Source organism: Mesitornis unicolor, unplaced genomic scaffold (assembly GCF_000695765.1).
Source record: "Mesitornis unicolor isolate BGI_N332 unplaced genomic scaffold, ASM69576v1 scaffold17500, whole genome shotgun sequence".
NCBI classification, from domain to species: domain Eukaryota; kingdom Metazoa; phylum Chordata; class Aves; order Mesitornithiformes; family Mesitornithidae; genus Mesitornis; species Mesitornis unicolor.
This window is the reverse complement of record NW_010157776.1, coordinates 86,710-106,870: the sequence shown is the minus strand read 5'-3', so window position 1 is coordinate 106,870 and position 20,161 is coordinate 86,710. Positions and strand designations below refer to the sequence as shown.

The following is a 20,161-nucleotide window of genomic DNA, read 5'->3' as shown; positions in this document are numbered from 1 at the left end:
CTTCCACCCCCGGCACACACACACACATACACACCCGCACACACACCCCATTGATCAATATTTGGCTGTCTTGCTGCAACTTGCTGCAGTCTTTTAAAGGAGTAGTAGGGAGCGAGGGAGAGAGAAAGGGAACTGACAGGAAGGGGTAAGGAGCTACACATGTCACATGTGCTTTCTAAGACGGCCAGGAGCATCTGCAGGCTGGATCTGGTGGAGGATGCTGCGGCAGGGGATACACAGAGGGCTCCAGTCGTTTTTCTACAAGCTGGGCTTATTCGTGAGCAGGCATCCGGTGTTTTTCCTCACTGTGCCCGCAGTCCTGACCATCATCTTCGGCTTCAGCCTGCTCAACCGCTTCCAGCCTGACACTGACCTGGAGAGCCTGGTAGCCCCCAGCCACAGCCTGGCCAAGATCGAGAGGAGCTTAGCCAGCAGCCTTTTCTCCCTCGATCAATCCAAAAGCCAACTGTATTCGGACTTGCACACCCCGGGGAGGTATGGCAGGGTGATTCTCCTCTCCAAACCCGGAGGCAATATTTTGCATCAGGCTGATGTGATCCTGCAGATCCACCGAGCCGTGCTGGAAATGAAGGTGAACTACAAAGGCTATAATTATACTTTTTCCCATCTGTGTGTGTTGAGAAATCAGGATAAGAAATGCGTGCTGGATGATATTATTTCAGTGCTAGAGGATCTGAGGCAGGCTGCCCTCTCCAATAAGACAACAGCCAGGGTGCAAGTGAGCTATCCCAACACTAAATTAAAGGTATGCTCTTACTGCATGCTTTTGCCAATTAAAGAGGCAGCACTTCATTTCTTGTCCTAAACAGCAAAGAGAACTATAATAATATATATCTCTCTGTGTGTAAATGTGTGTGTTCTGGGCTTTCCTCGGGAAGCAGCTGAAAGTGGTGCCTTGCTATTGTTCTGTGCGAGGAGGGCGGTGGGGGACGGGACGGTACAGTACGGTACGCTAAGGAGAAGCAGGGAGTGGAGGACAGCCTGGGGAGCGGGAGAACTTGCAATGCCTTGAAGGGGTAGTACACTGGGGAAAAGGAACAGGAGGTCGGGGGGGGTGTTGAGAGGTGGGGGTTTCACTGTCACCTTTTCCAGCCCCACTACTGTGATGGAATAATTTAGCTTTAATATGGCCAGAAAAGTCTTTCCTCAAATGCACAGTGAGCTCCTGCATCTCCCTGGCTCTGCAAGTGCTGTAGGGGTGGCAGGAGGTTTGGGTCAGGAGCAATTTCAGGTGTCCTGCCTTCTTTTTCTTTACCTGCATGCAAGGAAGGGGAAGGGAGGTGGAATTTTTTCCTCTCAGCGTGAAAATAATTAACTCTGCCAGTGATGGATGGGCTGGAGTTTTGGGATGGATCTCATCAGCTAGAGGCTTCCAGCAAAGGTGAAACAAGGTAAAAGGTGAAAGAAGTTTCAGTTCTTCCAATTAAAAGAATAAACAACTCAGCACAAATGATCGCAGTAATATTTCCCTGGCAGACAAACTCACATCTGCTCTCTCTCTCATCTGGAGCAATCCAGCTGACCAGGACTAACCTGCTATGAGCAAATAAGTTGCAAAGTTTGAAGGTGGCCACTGAAAGAAGTTTCTGCAAATTACGGTATATCTGCATGCTCCCTTAGGCATTGCACCAGAGGCAGGATTTATTTAATAGAGTAACAAACTCCCTAGCTCACCAGTTACTCATAGCTCAGGTCATAGGGAAGAGGATGTGGTCCTTCTTGTCAACCAGAGAGGCTCTCTGGGCTCACCTGTACCTCAGGGATGAGGCAGGTACTGCTCTTGCAAGCGTTGACCAGATCCTGAAGTTATCATTTGTTTCTTACTGTTCATTTACCAGGAAAAAGAAAAGTAAAGCCAGTCTCTGCCCCAAAAAACTGAAGCAGAGATATAGATTGATTTTATTGGTCTTTTTGCTTCAGTAAAAGGGCCAGGTGGGACAGTTGGGATTGGGTCACATTGCTGTAGGCATTACAGTAATTGCTCTGTGCAAAGTTGTAGCTGTTTGACTTGAGTGTGTGACAATGAGAAGGTGTCCTTGCTGCTACTGGAAAGTCCTGAGTGCAAGGAGTGCTAGGAAACACGAGTTATTCTGGGTTAAATATCCCTGAACAAATTTTCTCTTTTAGTTTGCTGTGAAGACAATCCAGCTATTGCAGAATTAAAGTGCTTTTTTTTTCCATTTTGCTTATTTTTAAAGTCAAGATAGAGCTAGTTTCATGGAGAACACTGATAATCTAGACTAACATAATTACGATCTTTATACAGATACAGTCATTCTACTCTCTTAATTCAGATTAATTTTCTTGTGTAATGAAACTTTAACTGAGCTTGGCAAAACTAGGATGGGGTCATTTCCAATGTGTTCTTTTACTAGGAGAGTGCCTGCAGCTCCTCCTTTTTTAATGATAAAAGCAAAGGTAAAAATAATGTGGTCTGGATTAGTAATTTGTTGGTATAAAAGTGATAGGTAGATAATTCACACAGAGAAGGGTTTTCCCAAAGCATTGATGTCTGACTCTGAGCACTACCGAATACCAGCCTGGCACCTCCAATCCCCCAGTAGTTGTCTACCATCTTCAGGATGAAGGAATAAACCCTTAAGTCCCTAGGTTTAAAGTTGGACAGAGCAGGCAGCTTTCTACCCACTTCTCAGTGAAAGGAGCTAAAGCCGCCCAAATCTGTGACTGTGCTTTGGAGAAAAGTGAACGATTACAACCCACTTCTGTGGGCAGGGAGAGTCCCTGGTGCTGCTGAGAGTGAGACACATGCTTTGCCATAGTTTCTCCCTTTCTGGTACTGTAAGGACTCTGTTGTGGGACTGTGGTCAGCCCTGAACCTGGACTGTCCTTCAGCTATAGCATATCCTCAGGGTCTCACCTCCTCTGATCTCTTTGGCTCCAGCTGGGAATAAATTACTATTTCCTACAGATTTATTCAATAGGTGAGACCCCTCTCTGTCTTCTCTGTTGTCCCACCTATCAAGCTACAAGTTTAGGAAGTTGTGGGCAAACATCTCTTGGTCTCTTTAAAGCCAGGGCCAAAACATTGATTTAATATAAGTTATTTACTGACCCCCCCTCTCTCTCCACCTCTGAGCAAAGACTGTAGAAAACCAGGCTTGTGTGGCTTGTTTTGGGGTGTCTGGATGTGTTTAACCAGAAATACCTTGGATGTTGCACCCACTAAGGTGAATCAGTCTTTGGATACCCAGCAGAGCGAACAACCCATGTGGTTGTAACTGTGAGGTTTTTTATTTCTTTTCACTTGAGTCCTGATATTAAGGAGGAGTTGTCGCCAGCCCTCATGGAAATGCAAGCAAGAGGTCCAAATCTACCTGCCCTTATTCAGTGCGGACCGGCATTCATGATGATCACAGGTCTATGTCCTTGGGAGCTTTCTCAGTTAAATTTTCCTGCACCGTAAGGAGCCACCAGGAGCTTCTAGGTTGCCTCACTTTCTCGAAGGACACATTGCTTGCTTAATACTGGTAGATTTTCCTGTCTTGTTCTTGTAATAACGGCCTCAAACTGAATACAATTTTTCTAAGAGCAGTACAGTAGGTTTACAAACCGTGAAGGTGTCCCAGATGTGTTTATTCTGTAGCTGACATGGCTCAAGTGTCAACCTGTACTGGTTTGGGAGCCGCAATGACAAGGTTGAGCTGTTCCAACCCCTCTCCTGCTCCATATGGGAACTGCAAAAGCATCTTGTAGTTTCTTTCTTTCCCTCGAGCCTTGTGAGCAGCTCTCACTTTGTCCCTCTGTATCTCCTGATGAAGCCCAAATTGGTTTGCCTCTCTCAGGTGAGGCTGGCTGAGGGCTGGCTGTGGGTGGGCTCTTGCCAAGTCTTTCACGGGAGCTTTCTGGGAGCTGTACGAGCAGGTTTCAGCAAACTGCGCTGGTTTGGAAACAGCTGTTATAAGGCTGCAAAATCTAATGAAACGGCCTGACTTTTCCTAAGAAAATCTGGCTGTGAAGGGTAATGATTGTTTAATCGTTACTTACTGTAGTGTTGGAAGAGCTTATAGCCTTGAATACATCTGTCTTCACTGCAAGTTGGGAAGTTTTGGTCTCCACTCGCCTGAGGAGGAGCAGAAAGACGGCACTTATGTCCAGAGTGCGGACTGCAGTGTCATTTCAAGCACCTGAGGTGGGTTTAAAATCCACTCTGACAACACAAGGCTCGTTGTAGGATGCTTCTGAAAGGTCAGGTGAACCAGGCTGTATGAAAATGCCTGCTCCCATTGCTTTGGGGATCCTTCACGGTTGTCGCTGTGCTACGCTGCAGTCTGCAGCCCAGCCAGAGGAGTGACTTGCCCAAGGTCATGCAGACAGACCGTAGCGGAGCAGGAAAACAAAGCTGGATGCATGAAGTCTTGATGAAGACTTTTGAGTTACATCCTGGAGCAAGATTGCTCAGGCTTTCCCCAGCCCAGGACAGAAAAATCCCTGTTTCTGTGCCCTAACCACACATACTGAGCAAGCCTACACTAAGCACTGGCCCTCAGACACCAAACTGTTAAATCACAAGTTTTAACAAAAGCCAGCATCATTTTTGTCAAGTAAGACTTCCAGGACAGTGCCTGGGCATGACTTGGGATATAGCATGGGTAAGGGTCCATTCCTGGTTGGTATCTACTGCATTCTGGAGATAAACATGTATATCTACTTGGATATGCTGTGCCTCTGCCTCCAGGGCCAGAGCATGATCCGAGGCACATTTTATTTATTGGTATAAACAAAATTATTGATTACATGGGAATTACTTCTTGTGTACTATCAGCTATGAAGAAGGAGATTGGTTTTTGACCCTGATTTGCTATAACCCCAGCAAATTTGCTGTCCTTACCAGGAAAAGAGAAAAAAAAATCCCTACAAAGCATGAAAATTATTTCTGAACAGAGTTCTAACCTGAGGGGAAAAAAAACAACCCATAAAAGCTTTTTTTTTTCAACGTATTTCACCTTTACTGTTTCTTTTGCTAGTTTGTCTGAGAAAAGTTAATAACTTAGAACTTATCTCTCTGAGATCAGAACGATTATGACAACTACTAGTTAAAAGAAGCCTTTGTAAGCAGATTGGGTTTTGTAATACTGTCTTCAATTAAGTATCAGTCATTTATGAACAGTAGGCTAAACAGCAGCCAATAAAACAGACATCTCTATTACCGCATTTGTGATAAGCACGTCAGCTGGATATTGCATCCTTTATTGCTTAAGTAGAAAAGTTACTTGCATTCACTTAGCATCTTGAGACCTGTAATTGCAGATCTGCTACTGGCCAGATTTTCAATTTTTCTCACACTAACAGTTATACTTTTAAATAAGTTTTGCTCCATTTACATTCATGGAGACTTTCCCATTACTTTAAGATTAATTCCTCCTTATATGACCCTGAGGAAGCAACCACTTCTGTGAGACAGAGAGGATGTAAGACCAGAGCCCATCTGCACCACAGTAGGCATCTGCAAATCAATAATATACAATATAAAGAATATTTACTCCTTCAATAAAACTGATTCAAGTATAAGATCACATTGATTCCAAAGACCAGATGCTTCCTTGGAGGTTGTGTGTCTCTGTACCCATTTGTGATACCACCTGTCCCAACCCATGGTCCTGTGAAGTGCTCTGTGGCTGGCAAAAGCTGCTGAGTCAAACTGAAGTAATAAAACATGAGCAGGGAGAAGATCAGAAGAGGAAGGTTAGAGGCTGAGGCTGGAGGCTGCAGATAGTTTTCATCTCAGCCTCTCAGATCAAGACACGATTGGGCAGGCTGAGCTCAGAGTCGCTGCTCAGTCGCATGAAAGCAAGCTGAAAATGTTTGAAGGCAAGTAGCCTCTTCCGGCTCACAGGTTGGGAAAACATATTTGGAATAATAATAAAAAAGACCACCTTGCTCTTCCAACTGTGTTTCTGTACTGTCTAGCAGGATAAGGAAGGGTTTTCTCACTCTCCTCACCTGGAGGGGCTGGCAGAGCTGGTGTCTGCATCAGGTTAGCTGTGCCCTTGTGGGGAGACGTCCCTGCAGCTATTAGCTCTTAAGGATACACTTGGACAGCCTGCCTGCTCTGCGTGGGCAAGAAATGAAGCGTTTCTTTGTGTTTTTAGGAAAATTCTCCACTTCTTCTTCTACTTAGTACATTAGGAAAGGTTTCTTTCTTAGTTCTGATAGACCAGGTGTTAAGACAACTTTCTTGTCTAAAATGAAGACCAGAAAGCTTGTAGCCCTGATTGCATCAAGAACATAAAATCTGGTTAATTTGTACCAGAAGAAGCTGTCTCAACATAAACAAACAGCAGAAAGACAGCAGAAAGCTACCGAAGCAAGGTTAGGGTTTAAGGTGTTCTTTTTGCATTGCCGTTCTTCATTCACAAACTTAACTTTCCTAATTGGTCTCTGGGGTAAATTCCACCTTCACCCCACCACAGCTGTAGACAGCAGGTTTTTTGGGTTTGAGGTTCATGCCTTCCCATCTAGCAGTTGAGCAGTGGCCACGTTGTAGACCGTAAAGAAAATATTCTCCGTTGACCTCTTGGATGACCTTCGTCAGCTGCTTCATGTCTTTCCCTCCCAGCTATTCCACTCTTCAGTTTTGTCAGCACTTGCTGGGAGATGTGGCCTTTTATGCAGTGCCAGGCCTTCTGGAGACCTTGTCGTGATGTGAATAATAATAAAGAAACAATTGGGAAGTTGTCTGGATAGAGGGAAAAGGAAGATGTAATTGTAAGCCTCTTTAGTTAGCAACAACTGCCCCTTACTGTGGATCTGGGATGGACGTCAACCACTTGTCAAAGGTAGAAAGTTCAGTAGCACTTCACCATCTTCCTACAATAGCTACTCCTCTGTGGACAGGAAAAAAATATTTAGTTTACGAAATATTCTGTTAACTCTTGGTAGTGTTTTTATGCTGATATAATATCTAATCTCAGCCATTCAAAATGCCTTTGAAGTCCCTTACTGTACTTACTGTGGGAGCTATTGGAGAGCTCTGAACTTCTCCCTCTGGATTTACAATGGATGGGTATTCTTGTTATCTGTAACAGACTTAGATACAGCCATGCAGGCAAGGCAAGAGAACACAAATGGTGAGCCTTAGTAGAGGTGATGTGTCATCTTCCCAGCCAGAGAAAGATACCGGAGAGGAGAGGAGAGGAGAGGAGAGGAGAGGAGAGGAGAGGAGAGGAAAGATCCTTAAACCAACAATAACTGATTAATATATGTTCTGTAGTGGAAGTGGGAGGAACTTAGTAAGTAGAAAATTAGATCAATAAATACATCAAAATATTCTTTATTTAATATCAACTATGTATATGTGGGTATGCATATTACATACATATCTTTCTTAGTTGGTAAACAGTGATGTAGGTAAGGTTGTGCATTTTGAAGACAGTAATCTAGGAACAAAATCTGTAATAAACCTTTTCAGACTTTAAGAGATAAAAGAGCTCTGCACAGTTATTAGTACAGAAGTCATGGTGGAAAAACCTGCTGACTGGTTTTCCGAGAGGAGTGAATTGAGTTATTAAAATAATGATCTTGCATTTCTCAGAAAACCTTTAATTTATGCAGACACCGCATCCATTGCCCACTCCTAGTGCAAACAGTGAGACTTGCTGTGCGTGGCTGGGACCTGAGCTGAAAAGCAGCTTTAGATACAGATGAGACAAAGTCTACAACAATGCAGGAAAGCAGGTGCTCTGTGTGATGAAGAGAGGGGAAGACAACAGGAGGCAGAAAGGGCAAGCTATAAAGTCTTTTATAACTCTGTTGCTCATTGTATTAGTCCTATTCTCTGTTTTCCTACCTACCAAGGTGCAAGATGCTCATGTGGAGAACAGATACAAAAGGAAGCTCTTGGTAGCATGGCTGTGAAGTGTCCTACAAAGGGAGAGAGCAGCCACAGAGCTCCTGAGCATCTCAGAGGTGATTGCATGTGGTGGCACATGGCATTGCCCAGGCCCTGGATCCAGGGGAGTGAATTAGCCTCACTGTTACACTGGTTAGGCTATTCGGGAGCAGGAGCTTTGGGGGAAGTACTTGGAGCTCTTTGATGAGGTTTCCATGTGTGATCTGGTGGCAGTGGGAGGATTTCCAGCTAAGAAGAATTACTGTGGATTTGGCTTAGGGGCAAACAGGGAATGATCTGTTGGTGGGCAGCTCTGGTATAGCACAAGATTTTGCCGCAGCTCTTTTATTTTCTCCCTAACCCCACTCACATGTTGGTGGGTGACTCCTCTGCAAGCCCAGCAGCAGCTCTGTGAGGCACCACAAAGCCCTCCCACAGATGTGAATTGCCCAGAGCAGCTTTTTTTTCCCTGATTCTTCATCCTGACACCAAACACGCCCTCTTCCAGTCCTCTCTCCCAGCAAACTGGTACCACAGCCAGGAGCATCGCAGGCTGTGAGCCTGGAATGTCACTACCTGCCTAACAGTGCAGAAAGGTTTTGGTATGATAATGACCTATAACGAGGATGGAAAATGTCAGTCAGTGCCATAGGTGTGTAATGTTTCCTAAACATATATGATGGCAAATTTTTCAGTGTCTCCCAGAGAAATAATTCATTAGAAATACCAATTACACAAGCCTTAAAGCCTACTTGTCTACTCCAAGGGAGTCTGAGAAGGCAAAGGGCAGTCCTGCCTACCTATCCCACACCTCTGAAGGCAACATGCACTGGAGAGACTTTGAGTGTAATGCAGCTCACTCAACGAGGATATGCACTTTGAAATTAAAGATAAAGCCCTTACGGGCCAGTCTGCCACAGTTGATTTTCTTGTGCAGTTGGTGGGAGACCTGGGAGGTGCCATTGAATACTTCCTCAGAGAAGCCCAAACACTTAACATGTATCCTCTTACCCCAAATGCCTAACCTGTATTCTCTTGCTATGTATTGGGAACATAAACATCACCTATAGGACCAGTTCAGTGGTCCTATAAACCTGCACCCAAGTTAGGTACCTAAGCAAGACAGAAATGTTGCCCTTGTGCAAGACAGGGTCTTGCTTTTCTTGCACCTTGCGTAACTGTTTCCACCAGTGCTACACAAGCGTTGTCAGTCTGATGGAAAAGTGTTATTTTTGCCACATATGTGGTGTATTTTTGCTCGCGTGTAAACAGCTTCGCAAAAGGTGCTACAATTCAGAAGTGGCCATGGAGTGGTTTGCTGCTTCTGTGCTAAATTGTGCATTGCTTCTGCTGCACATAGGGCAGTCTCATAAAATTTCAGCAGATTCTTTTTCTATCAGAAGTTACAGTGTTCTTGAAATCAAAAGCATCTGTGAAACAACACCTTGCCCTTAATTTTGTCTTAGAGGAAGAAAAGAGGAAAGGTTCCTACAGTTCCATTTTGACATACCCCTAACAAATGCTTCCAATCTTTTTTTGTGTTGAAATGGTTCTTTCAAAGTATTCTCTTAAAATTCTTCCCAAAATATTTTGGTCTTACATTATACTGTAGATTAGAAATTAAAGGGGAAAAAATATTACTTTAAAAGGAAATGGTTTCCCATGTTCAAACTTATTGGAAGGGGAGCTCTGCTCACTCTGCTTTGAAAATGGCAGAGAAATGAATTCCTCTTCCCAGCTCTGCCAGGCAGGATCCCTCAGCGTGGCTGAGGACACAGCCCAGTCCCCATGGACACAAACACATCCCCCAGCAGGGTGGTCTGGCTCTTGTTAATGCCATTTTTCATGGAGACCAAGGGATCCTCGCTTCCAGTTTTCCAAGCAGGTTTATTTTGTAAAACAATTTGCTGTTCATTAAGAAGAAAGATGCTTTTAGCTGTACTTCGTTATGCAATGCAATCGCTTGTTTGGCAAGGCCTGTAATTTAAATATAAATCACCCTTTTCCTAACCATTTTCTAAGATGGTTTCTTAGAGCAGATTTTGATTCATTAACTAAATACATCAACAAACTCAGCACTGAACAGACGCAACATGGAAATATTCATGTGCATTTTTCTCCTTAAAATCCACACTTCCGTTTGCTCATGTTCTTAACTCCTGTCCCACTGAGTGAGGTTTTATTCACAAATAAGTACTAAACATCTCCCAAAAGAGATTGTACCATATAGACTTTCAGATCCATATGACAAACCCACTTCTCTGTGGGAATGGCTGGACGGTGTAGTTATAAATGCTCTACCAGTGGCGTTTGTTAACTAACATTAATTTTCCTGTCCATAACCGATTTTTCATCTGTACGTAAAAAACACTGGTCACCTAGTGGATGCACAATAGATGTATCATTGTAAATTGCATAGAAATTTGTGACACCAGCAAAGAAAGGTGAACGTTTCTGAATATTTACAAATGTCTCTCTAATCTCTTTCTTTTTCCAGGCTTCAAGATTAGCACAGGTATTAGGCTTTGGGTAGATACCCCAAAATAAAGTATTTGATGCTTTGTTTTTGAGAAAAATTTAATTTTAAAGAAAAGTGGTTTGGGTTTTTTTCTCTTAAAAGAATAAAGCTTGTATCTTTACACCTTTCACCTTCTTCTCTCTTCAAGTATAAGATTTTAGAGGTAGGAGAAAGAAGAGAATAACCTTGAATGGAAATAAGTGTTATATAAATGCCAAATACTGTAATTGCATATGTTCAGTGGTCTTTACGTCAGAATATTCACCCCAAAAGGAAAGCTAAAACAGGGCATTTGTCACTACTAAGCAGATCTGAACAAAGCTTCTTTAGGAATGATTCGGATACTTTTCTTATGCAAAACCCAATAACTCTCTGAAGTAGCAAAAATGACAAGAAAAAATAAGGCAGAACAGGACATTTTTTCACCTCTTTTGGAGCAGCTAAATAAAAGGGAACCAGGATACAGAGTAGCCCAGAATAAACTCAAAGAAACTCGAGAGCATCCTGAAACCATAGAATCAGCTTGAACTGGGTCTTTCCTATAGACTCTTCAATGAGGACACAGTGGACAGGAAGGACAACATTTCAGATGATGTTTTGTGAAGGAGCAGTTTGGGATGTGGGGTTGATGATTTTTGCTGCAGGACCCTGTGTTCATGAATTCACATTCTGTTGTGACACAGATCGTCCCCTCTCTTACATTGATTTTCCCATCATGAAGGAGTAGCGTGGTGCTGCTGAAGAAATTCATTCAGAGAGATGCTGGAGTTTTATGAGCAATCTCATGCCTCTTCTGCATAACATCAAGAGGTCAAAGACATAAAAGTTTTATGAGGTCAGTCTAGCCCATTCCCTGGCCTGTGCAGGATTATGAGGAAATCCTAACAGAAAAATTAATTCAGATTTTCTTGGATGGTAAATCAGTCATGTGGCTTGGAAGCTGGCTTAAAGGCTGTAAACGAAGAATCATGATAAATGGTAATGTAACAAGTTTATGGAAGGTATCTTGCAGGGTATCTGGAGAATTTGTGTTAGGTCTGGTCTCATCTAACATCTCTATTAATTATCGGGAAGTGGAATTGAATTGCACAGGAATGAAATTCACAGATAATATTAAACAAGGAGGACATGTCAGCAGAAGCTGAGTCAGAGAATTTACACAGACAGAACCAGAGTAGTTAGAAACCTGAGCAGAAAATAAAACAAATTTCTGAAGAGTTTTGGTTACATTCTGGTCCTAAAAGGGCAACCTAGGGTCCTCCCTTGAAGCAGATTTCTGTGAGCTGGGTTTTGCAAATGCTGAATTGTCAATGTAGTGCTTAAATGATAGGACCAAGGTCAAAGTTGATGTTAAAGCTGGGATTTTGCAGTCTCCACAGAAAGGGCACTTAGTTTTGTTCCGACTCTGACACTGCTTTGCAGGTATGGACAGTTCATTACTCGGTGTTGTGCTTTGTCATTCATCTTCTTGCAGATCAAGTTCTGCAGGACAAAGCCAGCTTCCTATGCTGAGTTTGAACAGTGCTCTGGAGGCTGTAGACAATGCGTTAAATAATCAGTGAAGCCTTGTTTGATGGTTGCTCTGCCTTGGTCCTTTTGTTAACTTTCTAGAATGAAATCAGTCTTCTGGAATTTTGTGCTAACGTGTGGATGGGCCAACCTTGAAGTTGTTTTGCCATGTTGTGCATCATCTGATTGCTCTCCAGCACTTCAAATTTGACTAGCTTCATACCCCTAATGTCACAAATTGGCTCCATTCTGTGCCTGTTGAATTTGGTTACTTATTAATTATATTCTGGTTGTGCCAGGGAAAAATTCTCATAGCAGACAGTTTTAAAACTCAGTTGAGCAGGATAGCTAAAAAACATTCAGCTGGATCATTTCTGCTGTTTTTTGTCCAACTTGAATGCGATTGCAGACCAAGTCTCTAGGAACAGGTTGATGATGTTTGTGAGATGGATTGTGGAGCCAGGACATTTCTTCTCTTCTTGACAAACATCCACAACATCAGGGCATTTGCTGCAGAGGATGGTACCTGATCTGGTCTGCAGAGCCAGGCTGCGACCCTGCACTGCCACTGAGGGTGCATGGTGTGACAGATTGTAGATGTTCATACAGAGGGTCACGATGGGAAAACCCATCTCAAAGACAGGATGTATTTTTTCTAGTTTGAGCCCTTTTATATTTGGCATCTTATCTAAACTGGGACAAATGTGCAATCAGAGGAGAAAACGGTGAACATTCAGAAGCAATGCATCTCACTTTTTATAAACAATTACATTAGGAAGGGATGAATTCGCCCTTCAGAGACATCACGAATCAGTGAAAGAATTTTCAGATTATGCATTTACCTTTCAGTTGGTTAAAATTAGGTGACCTGAATCCCACCATATATTTATTTCAAATCATAAGAAAAAAAAGTGTTCCACGAAATTTCCATAAGCATGGGAGTATGCTAAATTTGGAGATCTTTATAGAAAAGACTTATGTCAGGTGAAGCATTTTCAAATGACCTCAGGAATAATCTGCATTTGCATGGACATGAGAAAAAGCTTCTCAGAATCATTTCATGGGGAAAATCAAGGCTTCTTCTCAAGCCCATTGGAGCTTTGTCTCACACCAAATCTTTGACAGGGTTTTGAAAGATTCTTTTTGGAAATTATTATCAGACAGTTGCAAAAGAGCTAAAATACATTCATCTGAATGAGGAATTAGCTTCCACTGAAGGAATCAGAATTAAATGCCATTTCCCTGCAAAATAGGTTGCCAGATATTGGCAGTATATTGCAGCAAGGAGATTGAAATTTTGCAGAGTACTTGGAAAACAAATGCTGAGGTTCTATCATCTGGAAGTGCTTTACCGTCTGATTACTCTTTTGCTTACTTTATCAGAATTTTTCCCTAAATATTTATTTGTTTGAAATCCAAAGGTGGCTAGATATCACAAGATCCCACTGCAGATGCAGCACTTTTGGTTTAAAATTAAAAGTCCAATACTTCCTATTTTGCCAGAACCAAAACCTTTCCAAATAGATTATACTCATACAAATTGAAAATTCTCTTTCCACTCCTTCTTGCTTTGCCAGAACCAAAACCTTTCCAAATAGATTATACTAATATAAATTGAAAATTTCCTTTCCACTCCAGGTGACTTTGAGAATCTTTTATTTTTTTAGCAATTTATTACATTAAAGTAACTGTAAAATGTCTAAAAGTTGTGAAATCTTGCAGGGAAATGTCTCAAGTTGAAAAGGTGGTGACTGTTATTATTTTTATTTACAATTAAGATATTACATATCTTCAGAAGTGCTCATACACAGTAACTAAATATTCATCTTACTTGGTATCTTGAACTCATTCTTAACAATAACACTACATTAAGATAAGAATCTAGGAAAATATATGAGGTAACCTTAAGCTTTTATTGAAGGTACTTAAATTAGAGATTAGGAAACCGTAGGCTTTAGGAGGACTAAAACCCCTAAGAATGAGATTCAGCCCATTTAAGATCAAAATTGCTCTCTGGAAGTGCCCCATTTTTCCTTTCTCTCTGAGCAGGCAGCCCGGCAGTCCTGGCTGGTTTGGTTAGGCAGCCTGACTCACGGCCTCAGAGCCTAAAGGCCATCTCCTCATGTTTTGAGCCCTGTTCTGGCTGAAGAGGTACATCCAAATCCAAAACTCTGCTTGAAGTTAATAGCAGCTGTGTACTCGCCCAAACGGACAAATACTTAGCTGTGAAATACAGACACCTTGAGGATGAAGCTATTCAGGTGTTGCACAGCTGACACCACCACACGACTATGGGGTCTGAGCACAGGAATTAAAGAAACCCTGAGCCAGCTGGCAGCAAGGAAAGGATTAATTATTTCTTTTTTCTTTTTTTCCTTCCTGTTGAGTTTGCATAAACCTGGATTATTTCTCCAATCCAGTTCAACATATGCCACATGAACTGCTGCTCCCAAGCTGGGCAGGAAGGAGGTGCGGGCCAGGAAGGAAAGGAAAGTGACCCCTTCTTTGGCAGCACCACCAGGTCATACTGTGAAATACAGCAAGCAAGGACACTCCAGCATCAGATAGGAAGATCTTTGGAGTACAGGCATCTTCTCCAGCTGTGCCTTGCACAGTGGGGTCCTGGGCCATGCCAGAACCTCACCGGTGACCAGTGATTATGGTCTGAACCAAGACCTCAGCATCTTCTGTACCTTGCATGTGTCCTCCCAGGCCTTTGCAGCACAAAATGAATTGCTCCCAGCATGTGGAGCTTGATCAGCAGCAGTTGTTAGCAGCTCCTGCAATCTCTAGATGGTGGTTTCGGGCTGATGTGAAATTTTCAGGTTGTCACACGCTGTTGTTTAACACTTGTTTATCATTGCAAATCTGCTTTATGCAGTCTGAAAACATCCTCTCCCACAGAGTATGGCTGGAAAAAATAAAGCTGGCCCTGATAATGTCAGCAAACTTCCAGTGGGAGAGCTCTCCAATGATGGGAGACAATGAGAAACCCAAGGTGGAAACGATGCTATGAGCCTTACTTTTTCAGGTTGGAATAAGAACTAAAGTAAATACATTAGAGAATCACACACAACACCACCTTCGTCTCTATGGGCTACTAAGAACAAAAAGTTTTATCATGAAGGGCATGCGTTACAAGGTGATCTTGATAGAGATTATACAATATAAAAACTGCCTGCTGACATTAATGTGTGGGGGTGCAAAAACTCTTTGAATGTACTGAATTCAAAAGTACCTTGGGTAGGAGTCAGCGGTCTCATCTGCAGAGCTAGAATCCCAGCTCCAGTTGTATTTTAATGAATAAATACAGGCCTACTTAAAAGCCTCATTCACACTCCTCCTTTCCAGACTCTGGTCCAACATTATGGAAAATAAACGGAAAATGATCTGAAACTAGGCAAATTTTTGGCACTCTCCAACTAACAAATGGCCAAACTCATTAAAAACCAGTGTGTGCTGGAGGGAAAGGGGAGGTGCTTCAGGGTGGAGAAATTGCTTTCCAATGCCAAACTTGAGATTAAAAATTAAAAAAAAAAAAAAAAAAGGAGGGAAAATTTATTAATTACCTCTTAAAAAGTAGGAATTTTCAGCTGGAAGTTTTAAGTGTCCTTAACCATATCTGCTTTGCACAATGGTACATCTTTATTGAGCACGGTGAGAGTAGAAGCTCCTGAAGAGGACTTGGGTAAGAGCACAGCAGCGCCCGGCAGTCAAAGGCTGGGATTAGTTGATTCTGCAAGCTGCTTAGCTGCAAGTTAACCTCAAAACCATGCTGGCCCCAAAATCTTGCCACATCACGCTTGGCTGTCTCTGATTCTCCATTATTTCTTTTCTTCTTGCCTTTGATAAAACATTATCGCAGCGTTTCAGTACTTTGACTGCTGCTCCCCAGAGAAACCAGGAAAAGCAGAGACAAGAGAAAATTAAAGAGATGTTTGCCAACATAAAACATAATTTAAAAAGAAAAAAGCACCCTTTTCTGTGTCATTATTGAAACTTCAGATTGTAGGAGCTTAAATGATTCCCGTGGATCTGCTTTACTCCTCACTTTTTATTCTCTTCTGTTTATTTTTTAACATTTCAGTAAGATGGAGTAATAAAACCAGGCAAATCCAATTCCTTTTGCTTCCTGGCAGGTTTTCTTCCTATTTCTTGCATGCATTAGACTTCAAGCAGTCTAGGGAAAACAATTAGAAGAGGTACACAGTGGGATGCACACGAACTGAGAGGGCCCACAAACCTGTCAGTGAAAATGTGTGGCCCGTTTTTAGGATCTCCTTTTATGGACAATAACTGAATCCCATTCTTACCTCCCCAAAACCCTTCAGCTTGCGTATATGAGTGCATGGTGAAGTTTTGCAAACAGTTTTGTGCCTTTTTGTTCTTGTTGCTATGAAAAGAAGACAAGAAAGGGAGTTTTCTTGATTTTTAGTGTTTTTTATTATTTTACTTTAGGAATTAGATTATTCTTTACCCTATAACTCTATGGAGACTGAGACAGAAAATTAGGCTAGATAAACCACTGGACTGCACTGAAAAAGCATTTCTTGTTTTTTCATACTCTTCGTAATTTTCTTCCTTTTCTTCAAACATTTTTAACATTGAGTTCAAGCTGTGGATGAAACCATGGAGTATTCTTCAATATAAGGTATTCATGCTATAGATTTCTAGAGTTTGCCAAATATGAGAGATGGTAAAAGTGTTCTTCACGCACACGCCTGCATACATGAGTGTGCTTTACTGTATATATCCAGAAGTTGGTGTTTTGCACATCACCCTTGAGGCACTGCTATCACCTTAATCATTCATTCCTATGTTTCTCCTTGGCACTAACAAAATCCTTTGGGATGCACAGTACCTGTGCTATGGAAACTCAGCTTTTTTAATTAAACTTGGGTATTTTACATGGCTTAGCACCTCACAGCTGCTCAGATGCTGTCCCAGTTTCATAGATGGAGGGCCACAACTGCACTATGTACTGCAGGAGCTGGTATTTCCACTTGGCCATGCAGCACCTCCTTGCAAAACTCTGTCATAAAGCAGGATTTGTGTATATGAAAAGTATGAACACTGGTGAAGGCTTGGTGATGTGAAGAAGCATGAAGGACCTGGGGTAAAAAAACAGCTTTTGAGGAAATTCTCCTCAGTGCAAAGCTTTCTGGTTAGCTGAATCAAGCTGCTGACCTGCAAACAGTGCAGGTGGGTGAGTATGGCCCCATTCAGAAATCTCCAGTAATCAGGGCATGGTCCTCTACATGGTGAAAGGAAGCCACTGACCCATTAATCAAGTCCCTGCTCCCTTCCAGACACAAGACAGAGCTGGAGTTACACAAGCAGCCCTTTCCCTCTTACCCCACTGCTCACCCTGTGTGTGTTCACCCATTACGGCTATTGGGGAGATCCTCAGAGCTGGGGATGGGGTTTGAATCACTCCACAATGTACAGGTCCCTACACACAGGTCTAGCGCTGCACAGTGAGGCCATGCACGGCTTGAAAACCAGATGCCCAGGAGCAGATACACACCAGCAGGAAGAAATAACACACAGACAAGTCTGACTTTTGCAGTGGAAATGCCTGAAATTTTCTATTCTTCTGTTGGGGGAGGGGATCAGTTTAGGTTAGCCAAATCCAGCCCTGAGTTACTGCTGCTCTGCTCGATGTTACTGGGTGATCTCGGTCTCTGTGGGGAGGCGGGAAGGAGGAGACTGAAGGAGGACAGGGAGGCAGCGAGCATTGAAGCAGGGACTGCAGTGCAGGGCTGCACTCATCTGCTGTCACCATCACAGCAGCACAGGGCACAGAGACATGGCTCTGCTTTCTGTCAGAGGGTGTCACAGCAACTCTGCTCCCAGCTGCCTCTTCCTGCCCTCTTTCTAGGTGGCCAGGGTGCTGTAGTCCCTATTTTATTTGACAGTCACTACCAACTCCACTTCTTCTTCTTGCATCATTGACCACTTTCTTGTTACAGAAATTCCCCCAGAAAGCGCACTTCCCACTTCCTTAGCCTGCTCACCATCATCACTCAAACAGGAATCCATTCGTGGATGGGGAAGGCAAACTCTGTGCTGGTCTCCAGGGATCATTTTCACAGCCATCCTTTGTCCTAGGGGATTTAGCGGCCATGGTGTCAGGATGCAGCCTGATTTTTTGCACTGTGTCACCAGGGAAGCTGCACTGGCAGGGACAGGCTGTGAAAAGCAGGGGGCTGAGCCCAATGTGACTCCTTCAAGGGCTTTTGATCCTGGACAGGGCAGAGCATGAACTCAAAAGACAAGATATGGTGGGAAGGGAGCTGTGGCTCTGTGCCTGCTGGAAAGGACTGCAGTATTTTAAGATCTGACCTGGTAGATTTACACACACAGGCTTACCTGTGCTTTGGGAGGTCCTGCTGGCACGAATCTCCTGTTCATAAACCCCCATCTTCCAGCAGTACCCTTCCTTACATAAGGGAGGTGTGTAATCACTGCCCACATGGGTATTTCTCAGCACGGTCAAGAACACAACTGTGTTCTTGGGTGCATGGGTGCAGTGTAGGACAACCGGGGACAGAGCTGTGCTAGGAAGGAACTGAGCAGTAAATCCATTCCTCTCTTCCCAGCAGAACTGGGGTGGGATCTGACCTTGAGAGAGAAGGAGTCAGTTGAGCAATGAAGACCTTGAAGACAGGACAAAGAATACAGGAGGCTTGAAAAGGGTGTAAAGGTAAAACACAAAATCTAGGAGGGAAGATCTGGTATGAGCTGCTCTGGAAGGGGGAGGGCTTGTCTTGTATTCCCATTCCTGAGGGACGTGCAGTGGAAGCAAAGGTGGAGGGACAGCCTTTGCTGCTTTCCCTCTGGCCTCCCCCTCACTTGACAGCTGAAAATCTGATGGGGTGACACTGAGGGAGCAAAGTGGGGAAGATCACTCAGAAATACAGCATGCTCAGCACCAGAAGCTCCTCTACATAGAAGAGGTCTCCAGCAGCAATCACACTCTGCTATTGTACCCATATGAATTCCTCCATAATTTGATTTACTTGGAAGGAATAGATCTGTGTTAGGAACATTTCTTCTATTTTCTGTTATTAAACCTAGAGAATATAAGTCTCTTGAAGTACTTTTCTCCTGTTCTTTTCCCTTTTCAAATTACTTGCTCAAAAACTAGAAACCTAAAGCAGTAAAAGAAAGGAAGACAAGTCCAGACTCATCAGAACAGGGTGCCAGATGTTTCTGGTTGCTTTTTGAATGTTTTGGGTACACATCTCCTTCAATTAAAAATCACCCAGGTGATCCTTAACCTCCCTGGAAGGGGGCTTAAAGTTTATATGTTTGTTAACGTGCAGGACAGGTCTGTGAAGGGGCCAATATGAGCCAGGGGTGACATGACAGGTCAGATAGGTTTGTGTTTGCATCTGCCACTGAGGGTGACCTAACCTCTCCTAACATTTCCACCTGATAAAAACTAAGATCAGGTCTTAAGTAATTTCGTGTCTCTGCTGTAAATGGACAGAGAGATGGGCAACTGCAGAGGGCAAGTCTGGCTTTCACTTGTACCTTAGGGAGAGGCAGATCATCCTTTGGGTGTGCCTGACTCTTCCCAGCGATGGTAAAACAAATTTGTCTGACTAGCTGGTGAGCTGAACCTCATCATTGCCGGATAACTGAAAATAACTGAGTTGTTTTTTATTGCAGTAGAGATCTAGAGCATTATTTCCCAGATAGCTTTTCATGACCACTTTCATATGTTTTATTTTTGCTGTGTGAGCAGACGACATGGCCATTGCAGTGTCCATTCCCGGTCAGCCGTGGTGCAGCTTTACCTCTGATTTGTTGCCCTCAGGGCTCACTTGCCCTGGGCTCTTTCTCCATCACTGAGCCATACAAAGTAGCTGCAGTCTGGTGGGTGCAGGAGAGCACCCACACAGCTCTGATGGCAGGAAAACTGCTGTGCTAACGTGAATCAGCATTAGGTGTGATCGCTTGAAGGGGATAATGCAGGAATTGTTTATAATTGATGGCTCTGTTATAGGGTTCAACTGGTATAAAGCTGATGGATACTAGGGATAGGGACAGAGAAATCAGTTTGGTTGATGAGAAAATTCTCCCTCTGAAGTGATACAGTGAAGCTGAAGGTAAGCAGGAGCAACCCAATATGTTAAACATTAAATGAAAGGGGATTTTTATTTATTTTTTTTACCTTGAAAACTTCAGGTGAACTAAAGCAACTGACTTCACCCTATCCTCTGTGGATTTTAGTGTAATACTTTCTATGACCTACG

The 20,161-nt window shown here is 43.1% G+C and overlaps 1 protein-coding gene across 2 annotated transcripts in view; it reads left to right on the top strand.

Moving 5' to 3' along the window:
• Positions 1-13: 13 nt before the first annotated feature.
• The window catches only part of PTCHD4 (patched domain containing 4), an 80,609-nt gene continuing 60,461 nt past the window's right edge, over positions 14-20,161 (top strand). The window contains exon 1 of one of the 2 annotated variants that reach the window (XM_010181381.1): positions 14-592. In XM_010181381.1, the coding sequence (XP_010179683.1) occupies positions 167-592 (426 nt within the window). In that variant the 5' untranslated portion in view covers positions 14-166. Of the gene's footprint in view, positions 767-20,161 lie in introns of both variants that reach the window. The other variant, XM_010181373.1, reaches the window with a different exon arrangement.